At 53.4% G+C, this 12,192-nt stretch overlaps 1 protein-coding gene across 1 annotated transcript in view; it reads right to left on the bottom strand.

Annotated features, from left to right (window-relative positions):
* The window catches only part of TRPM4 (transient receptor potential cation channel subfamily M member 4), a 38,486-nt gene extending 26,939 nt beyond the window's left edge, over positions 1 to 11,547 (bottom strand). The window contains exons 1-9 of the mRNA XM_054588684.1: positions 11,251 to 11,547; positions 10,852 to 10,919; positions 6,370 to 6,544; positions 5,858 to 6,038; positions 5,504 to 5,667; positions 5,142 to 5,325; positions 1,485 to 1,546; positions 1,154 to 1,345; positions 750 to 849 (exon numbers count right to left, since the gene is read on the bottom strand). Coding sequence (XP_054444659.1) covers positions 750 to 849; positions 1,154 to 1,345; positions 1,485 to 1,546; positions 5,142 to 5,325; positions 5,504 to 5,667; positions 5,858 to 6,038; positions 6,370 to 6,544; positions 10,852 to 10,919; positions 11,251 to 11,271 — 1,147 coding nt within the window. The 5' untranslated portion in view covers positions 11,272 to 11,547. The remainder of the gene's footprint in view (positions 1 to 749; positions 850 to 1,153; positions 1,346 to 1,484; positions 1,547 to 5,141; positions 5,326 to 5,503; positions 5,668 to 5,857; positions 6,039 to 6,369; positions 6,545 to 10,851; positions 10,920 to 11,250) is intronic.
* Between the last annotated feature and the right edge of the window lie 645 nt (positions 11,548 to 12,192).

Here is a 12,192-nt window from a genome sequence, read left to right as displayed (position 1 = left end):
TGAAACATGCTGGAGGCATGTAGAAGAGGAAGAAAGGGTGAGAGGGTGAATAGATGGATGGATGGATGGACGGATGAATGGGTGGATGGAAGGATGGGTGGATGATTGGATGGGCGGAAGAATAAAAACTAGCCCTGGCTGGCATGGCTCAGTGGATTGAGAGCCGGTCTGCAAACCAAGGGGTCACTGGTTCGATTCCCAGTCAGGGCACAGGCCTGGGTTGTAGACCAGGTCCCCAGTGCAGGGGGGTGGGTGCAAAAGGCAACCACACATTGATGTTTCTCTCCCTCCTTTCCCCTCTCTCTAAAAATAAAATGAAAAAAAGGATGATGGAATAAGGAGTAGATGGAAAAATTAATGTATGAATGGGTGGACAGATGTATAAGTGTGTGGATGGATGGATGGTTGGGTGGGTGGGTGGATGGATGGACGGACGTGTGGACTGACAGAAGGATGGATGTATAGAGAATGGAAGGATGGATGGATGGATGGATGGATGGATAAGTGGGTGGACAGATGGATGGATAAATGGATCCAAGAGAAAGAGGGCAATGTTGGGACATAATGAAAGTATCTTGGGAAACTGCCCCAAAGCACCACACAAAGCCTCAAGAAACAACGCAAAGGGGAACGACAGAAATCAAAAAGGGGCACAGCTTTAGCTTAGAAAGAACGGAGAAAATGCCCAGGCCAGGAAAACTCCAAAGTGGAGCAGAGAGAGTGGGAGAATTCTGGGGCCCAAGTCTTACCTTTGACAAGAGCCCTCAACACGATGGTCTCAAATTCCTCAGGGCCGTCCTCAGACGAATAGACTGTCAGCAGCTCCTTCCGGGTCATGATCCTCTCCACCTGCAGAAGACCAAATTCCGCACCCCCGGCCCAGCTCCGTCTGGGCCCTGTCCGCAGAGACACAGGTGGCCTTTAGGGCCTGGTATTCTAGGTGCCCAGCACCCCCTACTCCCAGAACCCACAAGTCCAGGCCCCCAGGCCTCTCCCTGCTCAGATCCACAAGCCCAGGTCCCCGTCGCACCCTCTCCCCTTGGATCTAGGGCTCCAAGCCCTCAGCAGGGACCCTCTTCTCTCCAGAGCCAGGCGCCCAGGTCCCCGGCTCCCTGCCATCCCAGGACCTAGAGTTGGGTCCACCATGTCATACCTGGGCCTGCAGGACCTCGGGGTCCCCATCGGGGAAGAAACGCTTAATCCGATTTCGGGCGTCGCCTCGCCTGCCCCCTCCATTCCCTGGCGCCAGAGTGTCTTCCAAGATCTCCGCCAGGCAGTCCGCAGCTCCCCCAGACCCGGCCACCAGGAGGCAGGGCAGCTGGGCCTGGGTGGCATTCTCTATTCGCTGCCAGAGAAGGCGGGGAGTCAGGCCAGGGAAGGCACATATGTGCCACACCTGAAGAAGAGATCCCGGGGCCCCTGGTCCCCGGAAACGTGGGGCTGCGCGCCCAGCCCCTTAGGCCCAAGCATCTGGGCTCCTGTACCTTCAACATCTTCTCGTCGCCATCGATCAGGAGGAGGAGGACAGGGATGTCAATTCCAGTCCCTGAGGAGAGAAGAGAGCCGGAGGCTTGGTCACCTCCCATCAGCCGTGGCCCCTGACGGTAGAGAATGACATTTGCAGAGAGTCCCTGAGGCCAGCGTTGGCTTCTGCCCAATCTTCAGCCCTGAGGCTCCTGGGAATTGTCCTGTCTTTGAGCACGCGGGGAGGGGCCAAATTGTGAAGCCAGTAACACTCAGCTTCCAGGGGAAGGAGGGCGCTGGGGGCCTGGACTGAATTCTTGAACAAGACAGGTGATTGTCGGAGGCATAAGTCAATTGTCTAGTTGCTTAACCACCCAGGAGCCGGGAGAGGATGAAAATTCAAACAGAAAATAAGGAAAGAAGGGGAAAAGAGGACTATCAAGTTACAAGAAAGGTATTTATCAAAGCCTAACAGTAAAGTCGTATGAGGTAGTTTTCTACTAATCCAATTCTCACTAAAATAAGAAGTGAGACAGCATTACTACTATTCACTCGTTGGGGAGTAACAGTATAAAAAAAATGAAACAATTAGCCCTGGCCAGTGTGGCTCAGTGAACTGAGCACTGGTCTGCGAACCAAAGGGTCACCAGTTTGATTCCCAGTCAGGGCATGTGCCTGGGTTGTGGCCAGGTCCCTTGTTGGGGGTGCACAAGAGGTAACCACACATTGATGTTTCCCTCCCTCTTTCTCCCTCCCTTCCCCTCTCCCTAAGAAATAAATAAATAAAATATTTAAAAAGAAAAGAAAGGTCCGTCCTGCTCCATTGCTATATAGATATTCTCTGTCTTGTTTTTAATAGCTTAGATTTTTATATTTAACAATTTAATCCATCTGGAAGTGACTTTTACATGAGGTAAGAATCAAACAATGAATGCATCAATAAGTGGAAAAACAAATGAAATCTTTCTCTCTCAAATCAATAAATAAAAAGAAATAAAATAAAATAAAAAGTTTACAATACATCTAATAGTCAAAGGGCTACTATTGACAGGATGCAAAGATTTCCTAAAAAAAGACAAGAAAGAAAGAAAGAACCCAGTTTAAAAATGTACGGCGTATGAATAAACAATTCATAATTGAAGAAATATGATTGGCCAACAAAATATATCTTTATAGCCCTCAAAAGTGTTAGATAACTTAGACAATCAAATTAAAGCGAGATGCTATTTTATACCCATCAAAATGGCAATGACAACAACAAAAAATTAAAGCAAGAATATCCAGAGCAAGTTGAGACTAAATGGAAAAGGACATTCTCACCCATTGTATCGATGGGAGTGAAAATTGCTTCAGATTTTTAGAAAGTTGTCTAACCTATCTATTAATATACACACACAGCAGTATAACTCAGGGAATCTACTACATAGAATTTAAAACACATGTACGTATCCCTGGCCAGTGTGGCTCAGTGGACTGAGTGCTGGCCTGCAAGCCAAAAGGTCGCCGGTTCGATTCTCAGTCAGAGCACATGCCTGGGTTGCAGGCCAGGGGCCCCGGTTGGGGGCGTACAAGAGGCAACATATCGATGTTTCTCTCCCTCTTTTTCTCCCTCCCTTCTTCCCTCTGAAAATAAATCAATAAAATCTTAAAAGAAAAACAAAACACCAGTATGTAATTCTGCATGTCCACACAAAGATATTTATTCAGCATTTCTTGTAGTGCCAGAAACTGGTAAACATTATATATCCATCCATTGAGAAACATAAATAACAAATTCATGACCAAGGAATATCGTACAGCTATTCATTAGAATAGGATGCAAATAGAGAAGTTGGGACTTAAAGGAGGTGGCTGTAAGAGAGTGTCTCTTACACACACACACACACACACACACACATATATAGTATAGAAAAAGAAATACTATATGGGTGGAAATATAATTGCAAGGAATTTTATGAACATAGAGAAAGATATAAAAGGATAAAGTCCAAACTGTGTAAGAACGATTACCCCAATAGAGGGGGTTGGAGCTAGGTAGGGGAGATAATTAACTATTTCTTTAGAGACCTTTGCATGACTTGATTTGTTCTAAAGGGCACATATTAAAGCTGCCATAACCTATTACGTTGTGTGAAAAGCCACGCTCAAAAGGTTAGGTATCATGTTATTCCATTTATGGGACCTTCTGGAAAAGAGAAGACACGAGTGACGGCGGAGAGGCTGCCGGGGGCTGCGGTCCAGAGTGAGTGGCTACTCTCAAGGCGACAGAACTGTTCTGTGTCCTGACCGTGGAAATGGCCACAGGAGTCTTATAATCACAGAACTGCACACCCCCCGAAAATTAAGTTTTACTGTATGATGATTTAAAAAATAAGGTGAAAGCCACCAAAAAGCCAAGTAAAGTTTAAGAATCAAGCAGAAATGTTTGCGAAGAAGCAGCTTTTGTTTTAGTTGATAGTCTTCAGTGGACATGTTTCTATTTCATCCATTTCTGGCCTTGTCTTTTTATTTTCTTGTTTCTACTTTCCCTAGATTTGATTTGTTGTTTTGTTTCTAGGGGTTTGTTTTTTTTTCTTTTTTTAAAAATTCTCACCCAAGAACATTTTTTCATTGCTTTTATAGGGAGAGGAAGGGAGAGGGAAAAACATCAATGCAAGAGAAAAACGTCAATTGGTTGCCTCTTGTACGCACCCAGACGAGGGATCGAACCCACAGCCTAGGTACATACCCTGACCGGGACTCAAACCTGCAACCTTTCGGTTACAGGACAATGCTCCAACCAACTGAGCCACACCAGCCAGGGCTGTAGGGTTTTTTTAATTGGAGGTTTAAAATCATTCATTTTCAGTCTTCCTCCTTTTTTAGGATATTATGCACTTAAATCTACAAATTTCCCTCAAGGATTGCATTAACTGCATCTCAAAAGTGTTGGTATGTCACATATTTGTTCAAAATGTTTTCTAACTCTTTTTTTCTCTTTCACTCGTGGGTTACTTACAAACTACAACTCAGGCGACGCTATAGGTGAGTCTCATAGAAACAATGTCTAACCTAAGAAGCCAGGCTCTAAAGGGGCAGGTGGTCGCCAAGCACAAACACGGGTCAGAACAGCTCTGTGATGTTCAGGGCGACCCTTGGGGCCGGGGCAGAAGGCTTCGGGAGGGCAACGCTGTTTCTTGCGTAACATAGGCGCTGGTTGCATAAGCAGGTTCAGTTTGTTAAGAAATTCATCAAGCTGTCCACTTCAGCATATTTTAGATTTCCAATCAAGATTTCCAATCTTTCTTTTCTTTTTTAAGGTTTTATTTATTTATTTTAGAGAGAGGAGAAGGGGGAGGGAGGAAGAACGAGAGGGAGAGAAATATCAATGTGTCAGAGAAACATCAATCAATTGCTTCTCATGCTCCCAATTGCTGGGGACCTGGCCTGCAACCCAGGCATGTGCCCTGACCAGGCATCGAACCTGTGACGTTTTGGTTCTCAGGCCTGTGCTCAATCCATTAAGCCACACCAGCAAGGGCGGATTTCAGATCGAGATTTTCTATAACACAGCAAATGATGGGGAAGGCCCTGCTCATAGGAAACTCCTTCTCTCCCCAAACCCCAAATTTCGACCTGATCGTACCGCTGGGATCTTGAGCCGGGGACCCAACGCCCAGGTGGAGGGCGCCACTCACCTCCCACGCCCGTCTTCTGCCGGGAGATGTGGGACTCGAAGTGCAGGCGGAAGCGGTTCTCACCGCCCAGGCGGCCGTGGGTGCCGTCATCCACCAGGAAGAAGGCTGAGTAGTTGTAATCGAGAGGAAACTGGACGCCATCCGGATGGTCACCGCGCCACTGGTAACTTGCCGGGAATGAGCCCTGGGGGACAAGAGGCCAGGCCAGGGAGTCTTTCCATCAGGGCTTGGAGCCCCGGCCCAGCCCCTCCTCCCTCAGACCCAGGAGACCAGGCCCCCAGCCCCTCCTCCCTTGGACCCAGGGGTCCAGGCCCCAGCCCTTCCCCCCAAGATCCCTCCTTTTCCAAGACCCTGGGTCCCACCTTGGGGTTGGTGAGGGCCTCTCTGTTGCGAACCACACCCCAGGGGGCCACGCCCATGGCCACCACCTTGGTGGCCCCAGTGCTAGCTGTCTGGTGGTCCCGCACAGCCACACCAACGTGCCGGCCAATGCCTGTGTGCAGTCCCCCGGTGACAATCCAGGCCCCTACACAGAGACACAGAGAGTGGTGGCAAGGTCCAGAAACACGCACGTGTACAGAGACAGACAGAGAGAGAATAGAGAGACAAAATCCCATACGCAGAGATGCAGGCGGGATAGCGTCCCAAAGAAGTGGAGGAGACGGGCAGCCAGCCCCCGGCCCAGGAGGAGCAGCCCCCCGCCCACCCTCAGTCACCTGTGCTCTGGGCGGCCCGCACCAGCCCTCTTCGCAGCAGGTCCTGCAGCCAGGTCTGGAGGATGGGGCCCCCCGACCCCCCCAACACTGACACCACCAGGTTCGGGGCCTGGAAGCCCCATGTGCGCGTGACCAGACTATAAACTGTGGCTGGATCCGTGCGGTCAGAGAGCCGGAGGAACTGCGGACACATGGGAGGGGAGGACACGGGGAGGGGACAGAGCAAGGAGGCAACAGAGACCCAGGGAGAGAGGGAAAGAGACACAAAGAGGGTGACAGAGACCCGGGAGTAGGGGCAGAGACCCAGAGAGAGCGGGGACACAGACCCAGAGAGAGGAGACAGAGATCCAGAGAGAGGGGGAAGGGGGACAGAGGCCCAGAGAGGTGAAGGAAGGAATGGGCAACGGGGAGACACAGTGTTCAGCCGAGGCGGCCCGGACCCCAGCTCGGAACCCCTGCGGCATGCAGCCCCGCTTGCCGACCCTGGCCCTGCCCGGGCATGCAAGCCTCACATGGCTGGCCTTGCGGCCGGCACCCAGGAAGTCCAGCTCCCCGAAGGCATCGGTGGGCTTCTCCGTGGTATGCAAGTCACTGTCCCAACTGGTCACCATGGCTGCCCCGAATGCATCTTCCACGGCCACGGACAGGTGGGCGCTCCGGGGGCACCCACATTGGCACAAGGTCCCTCTGAAGGCAGGGATAAGGGGTAGCATGAACCCCAGGGGTGTCTGACCAGCCCCAAGCATCCTGGACAAGTGTGCATACTTTCGCCTGCTGACCTTGGCCCCGGCCCCTCCTGCCCCCCGCTCCCCGCCCGCGCGCCTGACAGAGATGCTGGGGCGGAAGGAGACACGGTCACCTCGGTCACCTCGCGCACAGCGGGAGCCGCCGTGGCTCAAGGAGGTCAGGGCGGAGAGGGCTGCGGAGCGCTGCCCTCATTGGGCCTGCGGGGTGGCCCTCGCAGACCACGTTCCCCACGAAAAGGAAAATCCAGAGAGAGATTTAGAGGGCACGCACGGGCGGGACGCTGAGGCAGCTGTGTGACTTTGGGCAAGTGGCCTCACCTCTCTGAGCTAAATTTCCTCCTCAGACGAAAAGACAATAGTCACACACCCTACTCCGCGGGAAGAAGAGGGCCAATGACCTAATGGGGTGTTCCCACCCGGGAGCGGAGCGAGGGCTGCCTAGCAGACCCTACGTGAACTCCACCCCAGCTTTGAAGGATCTTGAATAACAGATGCGTCAGAAAATCATTCCTTTCTCAGCTCTGATTACGGTCAGGGAGGGCGGTGCAGCCGGTGCGAGCACAGTCTGAGAGGCTAACCCTTTGCCATTCTTTCTTTTTCACACAGAAAAGCTGGTTTCAGGCTCAGAAAACTGAGCTGGCAACAGCCTCACCCGGTGAGAAGGGAAATACCTTTCTTTGCTTGTTATTGTCATTGTCTTTTATGCCTTTTATGCCTCGCTTCTTTCCCTTTGCAGTACATAGACCACACCGGACACTTTCTTCCCTAAATAAACGTACAAGTAGCCCTTGCTACCTAAATGAGATTGGCACCAGAGTTTTAAAGAGCAGGGAGCGGAGGCGTGGGAATGATGGGTTTTGTTGCACATGTACCCAAGTCTCTTGGGTCCCAATCCCAGAAGGGACTGAGATCGAGGGGACACCTGCCTTTATGTAAACAGAGTGAGCTGTGACTTATGGACCGGTTTTATGGAAAGGAGACAGCACAGCGGCACATGGATCCAGTAAGAGCCGTGAGACAAAACTTCGGTCAGCAAAAGAATGGCCGCCCTGGCAGGTGGGGCTCAGTGGGTTGGGGGTTGTCGCCAAAAAGTGAGGCCACCGGTTCAAGTCCCACTCAGGGCACGTGCCTGGGTGACAGCTGGTTCCCAGTTGGGGAGAGCAAGAGGCGGCCAATCAGTGTTTTCCTCACATAAGGATGTTTCTCTTCCTTTCCTTCTCGCTCCCTTTCCCCCTCTCTAAGAATAAATAAAATCTTTAAAAAAATAAACAAATAAAAGAATGGCCGCCCAACCCACACACAGGACGAACAGGACACACTCAGCTCCTGGCACAGCGAGCCCACAGTGAAGGACACGCCCCTCCCCCTTTCTGAGTCTGCCTCAGGCTCCTGGCATGCCTCAGTTTAACCACTTGATCCTTTCACCTATCTCAATGCCATTTCTGGAGTCCCTCATTCCCTTCCATTTGCTTCCCATTAGCCCTTCCCTGCAAATCTGATTCATGAGGTGTTTCAGAGCCTGAGCTATCCAATACAGTAGCCCCTAGCCACATGGGGCTCTTTATATTCAAGTAAATTAAAATTAACTGCAATTAAAAATTAAGTTTTTCCGCTGCTGTGGCCAGTGGCGCTTTACTGGATATGGACGTAGAACATTCCTGCCTTTGCAGAAAGTTCTGGTGGGCAGGGCAGGCCAACTCCCTGCTGCACTCCTCACCCTCCTACCCTCCTGCCTCTCAGTGTGGCCACCGAACCTGAAATTGTTCCTGATAAGATCGGCAATTACCCGCACGTCCCCAGATACAATGGCTTCTATTCAGGTCTCGTCTGACTATCGCAAAGCGGCACTGGTCACAGCTGAAAGGCTCTTGTTCTAGAAAACTTTTTTTTTAGAGACTGTTCACACTACTGCTTTTTATGATTTTATTTATTTATTTTTCGAGAGAGGGGAAGGGAGGGAGAGAAACATCGTTGTGCGAGAGATACCGCAACCCAGGCCTGTGCCCTGACTGGGAATCAAACCAGCGACCCTTTCGATCACAGGCCGGAGCTCAATCCACTGAGCCACCACCCAGGGCTAGAAAACCTTTCCCTTGGCGGAGCACATCTGCCACCCTAGAGACTCTGTCTCTCCCTCCTCTGTGGCTTCCTCTTCCTCTGTGCCTCTCTGGAGTGTAGGCGTCCCAGGTCCAGGACCACAAGGCTTCCCCACACCAGGTCTCAAACTGACCGCCCCCAAAGCCCAGGCAAGTTTAAAGGGAAGAAGCATCGGGTAGAAAGTAAGTGGCTGCACCAGAGGCCTGGTGACTTAAGGCATGCATGTTTATCTTGGGGTACTCAGAGACAAGTTTTTTCAAACTGCTCTCCCATGAAAAAAAAAAAAAATTAGCCATAGAACTGCCAGTTTGCAGCCTCCCCGACTGCACACTTCTGCATCGAACCATGTCGCCTACTTCCGGTTTCCAGTACCACCACCAGCACCCAGGACTGGCCCCAGCCCTTCCTCTGAGTCCCAGACCCAGGTCAGCAGGGCCCTGGGGTCCCCAGTCCCTCTGACGCACTAGGTCTCACACTGAGCTCCGAAAATTTTTCCAAACCTGCCCATCCTCCTGGGTCTCTCATCGTGGGGACAACCCAACTGTCTCCCAGTCCCCAGGCCAAATGTCCAGGAGCCACTGTCCTTACACCCCAAATCCATCAGTCCCCAAGCTCCTGCCCTCCTCCCCTCCTGTGTCCCCACAGCCCTGGCCTGGCTCCGGCATCTTCCCCTCCCACCCGGACCCTCGAGTGACCTCTCCCCTGGCTTCCTGAACTCCTACGCCCCCTCATGTGGCTCCCAGAGGGTCTTTCCACACCCATAGCTGCCTGTCCCTTCGGAGGGTGGGGACAAGGCCCCAGACACTCAGGGTGGCATTTGAGGCCCCGGGAGTTCTGGCCCAGCCAAGCTCTTGGGTCTCCTAACAAGGCTCTCACTCCCTGTACTTGGAGCCATTGCCGAGCCACATCGCATTGGCAATGGAGGGCAGTTTGCACATGCTCTTCCCACTACTGGAATCACTTTCTGAGTTCCCCTCCTCAGCCCGCCTTCAACTGTCAAACTCCGCTCATCCTTCAAATGTCAGCTCACGGGCCCCCCCTCCAAGATACATTAGTGACACTGTCTCCTCTCCCGTCCTGGCCAGACGCCTCCTCTCGCCTCCCTTGGGACCCAGTGGCACGGCCTTTGCAGCTCCGACCTCCTTGCCTTACGGCTGCCCTCCTCTCACTAGACCGAAGGTTCCTAAACTCTCTCGAACACACTCTCGTCGACCAGGAAGTTCTGAGCACTCACCCCCATAAACTTCTCTTTGTTTATTTCTACATAATCGCAAGCCAGGCTGCATTACTATAATATAGTCACAACAAAACACACACTAAGTTAGGGTTGTTGACATTCTTCTCACCCTGAAGATGGTCTTGAGCATAATTAGAAAGCCAGAGCCCACTTGAGAGCCCGTCGCTGAAAGCCAGGAGCCACTCACGGGTGGCAAACAGCCCGTCGGCTCACATGGCATCCCGCCCCCCAGCACGGGCTTGGGGCCTGCACGGGCAGTGCTTGCTCCCTTCCCATGGGAGTTGCAGGCATTTCTCAACACTTACCAGGTGCCGGGCACCATTCCGGCCGTGACACAAGCGTTCTGGTCCCCTGGTAACCCCAGCAGGCAGGGTCTGCTTTTATGCCCAGAGGACAGATAAGGCCCAGAGAGGTGCAACGATTTGCACAAAGCCACACAGCACGTGTCCCCAGGTAAAATTTAAACCCTGGCAAGGCGGGCCTGTGCTCCTGACAAGTATGTTGTCTTGGGAGCGCTGAGTGAAGCTTCCTTGGATGGATGGATGGATGGATGCATGGATGGATGGATGGATGCATAAAATAGAGAGCCAGAAAAGAAAAACGGAAAGTGGCAGAAGGAGACAGAGATAAGGGGGAGGAAGGAGACAGAGGAGAGTCCTGGCGCTTCAACACTGACCCTGAGCCAGGAGCATGGGAAATCGGAAGTGTCTGCGGAGACCCAAACCTTCCCCCAGGGACAGCGCAATTCAAGGAACGCCCTTGGACTTGTCCCCAGGGTCAGGACCGAGCGCGGGAGGGGGGACGGGGGGGTTGGGTTGTAAAGAATGGGATCTGCAGTGGGCGGGGTCCGCGGTCGCCGAAAGCGGCGGGGGGCTCGCGGCCGGCCGGGCTGGTCCCCAGCGCAAACTCCTCACCCCGGATCTGCGGTGTCTACGATGAATGTCGTGCACGTCTTCTTCTTAAAGATCTTGGGGATCCAACTCTGTGGACAGGAACAAGGGGAGCGGGTGGGAGGCCTCCAGTTCAGTCCCATGGGACACTGAGTCCCTCACCCCGTGCCCTTCCCCAGGACCAGGATTCAGGGACCCCAGCGCCCTCCTCCCCTAGATTGAGGACCCCCATCAGGAGGATTCTCAAACCCCCTTCCCCAGTCACCCTCCTGGCCGCGCCCAAGGACCCAGGAGTCCGGGCCGTTCAAAACCCTCCTTCGTCTGACCCCAGAATCTGGGTCTCCGGCACCCTCCTCTCTGGGAACCGGGAGACCCTAGACGCCCAGCTCCCTGCCCTCAGACCCGAGGGTCTGGCCACCGTACCTGTTCCTTCGGACCCACCATGCTGCCACATCCGCCGCAACCTATCCCGCTCCCCGCATTCCCTCCACCAACCCCGATTTCAGATCCGCCCTGAGCAAACCGGATCTGCCACTTCCCAGCCCATCCTGCGGCGGGCCAAGGTCGGGGAGGCGGGGCGTCTCCGAGACGCGTACAGCGCGAGGCGGGGCGAAGGGCCGGACTGGACTGCCAGTCGGAGACGGAGAGACGGGGACAGACACCCGGAGACCCTCAGAGAGACAGGGACAGAGGCTCAGGGTGAGGGGACAGAGACCTAGAGAAAGGGAGAAAAGACCGAGAGAGGAAATGCCAGAGACAGGGAAGGGGCATATTGACCAGAGGGGGAGACAAAGACTTGAGTGGAGGGCAGACACCCAGCGTGAGAGGGAAAGACCAGCGGAAGAGCAAGGAGAGACAGAATCCTTGGAGGGTGGGGGGTTGGGGGTGGGAGGAGGCCAGGGACCCTGAGGGCGTGAGAGACAGAAACCATGAGAGAGAGGCAGACCCCTAAACGGGGATGGGGACCCAAAGAGCTAAAGTGACAGGATGAAGAGTGGGAGATATGGACACACAGACAGGCAGGGCCACATGTCACTTGCCAGCCCTCTCTGACAGGGACAGCTGCAGCCTCCTGGGTAACCTGAGCCCCCCTGCTGTATTTATAGCCCTGGCCTGGCCGGCTCCCCTGCCCCCAGGTCTGAGTGCCAGGTACCAGAGGTCACGGAGGCCAGGCGCGTGCTGGCGGCAGGCTTCCTGTCGCCCCTCCCCAAGGCCTCCATATTGGCGTCCACTCCCGCAGGAAAGTACCCTCTTCCGGCCAGAAGCCCCCCGGAGTCTAGCCCCTGATCCTTCCAAGGCAGTGGTCTCACCCCTCAGATTCATCTCTCCTCACCCCCAGCGGCCCCAGGCTCCCCCAACTGGACC

This window comes from Pteronotus mesoamericanus, unplaced genomic scaffold (assembly GCF_021234165.1).
Source record: "Pteronotus mesoamericanus isolate MK-2021 breed Mesoamerican mustached bat unplaced genomic scaffold, CSHL_Meso_final scaffold_137, whole genome shotgun sequence".
Lineage (NCBI taxonomy): Eukaryota > Metazoa > Chordata > Mammalia > Chiroptera > Mormoopidae > Pteronotus > Pteronotus mesoamericanus.
The sequence above is the reverse complement of the archived record's forward strand: the minus strand, read 5'-3'. Positions and strand labels throughout refer to the sequence as shown.